The 2,587-nt window shown below is 70.2% G+C and overlaps 1 protein-coding gene across 1 annotated transcript in view; it reads left to right on the top strand.

Annotated features, from left to right (window-relative positions):
• MIB2 (MIB E3 ubiquitin protein ligase 2) overlaps positions 1 to 1,604 on the top strand; it is an 8,777-nt gene extending 7,173 nt beyond the window's left edge. Inside the window, 7 exon segments of the mRNA XM_077763920.1 lie at positions 32 to 202; positions 288 to 405; positions 407 to 457; positions 545 to 701; positions 795 to 955; positions 1,050 to 1,176; positions 1,266 to 1,604. Of these exon segments, the coding sequence (XP_077620046.1) occupies positions 32 to 202; positions 288 to 405; positions 407 to 457; positions 545 to 701; positions 795 to 955; positions 1,050 to 1,176; positions 1,266 to 1,526 (1,046 nt within the window). The 3' untranslated portion in view covers positions 1,527 to 1,604.
• Positions 1,605 to 2,587: the final 983 nt, after the last annotated feature.

The following is a 2,587-nucleotide window of genomic DNA, read 5'->3' as shown; positions in this document are numbered from 1 at the left end:
CGGAAGCCCAGCCTGTGACCCTGCCCTCTCCCCATTCAGGCCCTGGGCCGCATTGGGAAGGTGGTGAAAGTTTTCAGAGACGGCAACCTGCGTGTGGCAGTCGGCGGTCAGCTGTGGACCTTCAGCCCCTCCTGCCTGGTGGCCTACCGCCCCGAGGAGGATGCCAACCTGGACGTGGCCGAGCGTGCCAGGGAGAACAAAAGTGCGGGCCCCCAGCCTGCGTGGCCGGTGGGAGGCAGGGCTGCCCCTGAGGAGCCGCCACTTACCTGGAGCCCTGCCCCACCCAGGCTCCCTGAGTGTCGCCCTGGACAAGCTTCGAGCCCAAAAGAGCGACCTGGAGCATCCAGGGAGACTGGTGGTAGAGGTGGCCCTGGGCAGTGTGGCCAGGGCTCTGGACCTGCTGAGGNGACCTGCCGGACGAGGAGGGCAACACGGCGCTGCACTATGCGGCCCTGGGGTGAGGTCCCGGCAGGGATGTGGTGGGGGCTGGGCCCGCAGGTGCGGCCGGTGGGCACAGCGCGCCTCCCGCTTCCTCTTCCGCCAGGAACCAGCCTGAGGCCGCCCGGGTGCTCCTGAGCTCCGGGTGCGGGGCCAATGCCCTTAACAGCACCCGGAGCGCAGCGCTGCATGTGGCTGTCCGGAGGGGCTTCCTGGAGGTGGTGAGGGTCCTGTGTGAGCGTGGCTGTGATGTCAACCTGCCTGTGAGTGCTAGGTCCCCTGGCCCTACCCCCGGGGTCAAGGATGCAGTGGCATTTGCCTTCCTGCCGAGTAACCGCCGGCCCCCCCACCGGCAGGATGCCCACGCTGACACGCCCCTGCACTGCGCCATCTCGGCGGGTGCTGGTGCCAGCGGCATCGTGGAGGTCCTCACAGAGGTGCCGGGCATCGACGTCACTGCCACCAACGGCCAGGGCTTCACCCTGCTGCACCACGCGGCCCTCAAGGGCCACACACTGTGAGTCTGGGATGGGCACGGCCGGTGGCCAGGCTCCCATGCTGCTGGGCCACCCTGGGGACACGCCTGACCCAGACGTGTCTCCCGCTCGCAGGGCTGTCAGGAGGATTCTAGCTCGGGCCCGACAGCTGGTGGATGCCAAGAAGGAGGATGGCTTCACCGCCTTGCACCTGGCCGCCCTCAACAACCACCGGGAGGTGATCCAGATTCTCATCCGAGAGGTGTGGACACGGCCGGGGGACTGGAGCAGGCCGGGCCGGCTTGGGGTCTCTGGGCAGAGCCTGTGCCCACGCCCTCTCCCTCTTCCCAGGGCCGCTGTGACGTGAATGTCCGCAACCGGCAACTGCAGTCGGCGCTGCACCTGGCCGTGCAGCAGGCCCACGTGGGGCTGGTGCCGCTGCTGGTGGACGCTGGCTGCAGCGTCAATGCCGAGGATGAGGAGGGGGACACGGCCTTGCACGTGGCACTGCAGCGTCACCAGCTGCTGCCCCTGGCGGCCGATGGGGCCGGGGGGGACCCGGGGCCCTTGCAGCTGCTGTCCAGGGTGAGGAAGTGTGGGTCTGGGTGCTGAGGAGGTGGGCGGCAGGCACTGTTCGCCTCCCCCGAGTGCCGAGTGCCGGCCCGGGGAGCCAGGCCTGGGGGCGGGGCAGCCGGGGACTGTGGCCGGGGGCGTCGTCGCAACGCCAGTCCGGGCCCNCCGCGCCGCCCCGCTGCCCCGCGCCCGGCCAGCCCTGGCCCCTCTTCCGCCGCTGCCCCAGCTCTGGGCTCTGCGCTTTGGCCTGTGCCCCGCGCGTCCGGCTCTTTCCGGCGCTCACACCCGCAGACGCCTGCCCGGATCCCGCCCCCGACCACCCTGGCCTGGGGGTCCGCGGAAGGATGGAGTCCGGGAATCTAGAAGCCGTGGGTCGGCCAGAACCCCATGCCCGTCCAGCTGGGGGCTCTTTCTCGTCGTCTTCCCCGCCCCTTAACCTTTTCCTGGGCGGACTGTGTAGTCGCCTCTGACCCCGTTCTCTCGGGGGCCCGTGGGGTCCCTGATAAACAGTTGGGGAAGGGCTGTCTTTGGGGCCGGGGGCACCACTCAGTGTCCCAGGACCATTGAAAGTCGAAGGGGGGTACGTGGCCCTGGGGGAGGGTCTGTTGGGGCAGAAACTGAACGAGAAGAGCTTAAAGCCGCGCACAGCGGCCGGCGCTTTCCAAGAAACACCAGGGATGCCCCCGCCCCTCGGCCCTGCCAGCGCTTTGGCACTGACCCCGCCGCCCTGGCTGCTGCTGTCACTGGGCGCCAGGCCCGGACGGAGAACAAGGAGGGTCAGGACCCCCGACCGGGTCTGGCCTTCGGCCTCTCCCGTCGCTCCCCGTCCCCGTCGGCCGTGTCCTCTCAGGCCCCCTGGACCCCAGGCCCCCGCCCGGAGGAGCTGCCCGGCTGTACCTGCAGGTGGTCCTGTCCGGGCCTGGGGCCTCAGGGATGCTACCTCCCTGCCCGCCCCCCCCGGGCCCTTTTCAGACCTCGGCCCTGGCCATGGGTCGGGGCTCCCACAACCCCTGCACCTCACGGGCTTCCCCCCAACCCCCTACGGGGTCCCTTCCCTCCTGCTCCCACAGCCTGGTCCTCTGCCCCCTCCCCTGCCCCTT

This window comes from Crocuta crocuta, unplaced genomic scaffold (assembly GCF_008692635.1).
Source record: "Crocuta crocuta isolate KB4526 unplaced genomic scaffold, BGI_CrCroc_1.0 scaffold13, whole genome shotgun sequence".
Classification (NCBI taxonomy): Eukaryota; Metazoa; Chordata; class Mammalia; order Carnivora; family Hyaenidae; genus Crocuta; species Crocuta crocuta.
The sequence above is the reverse complement of the archived record's forward strand: the minus strand, read 5'-3'. Positions and strand labels throughout refer to the sequence as shown.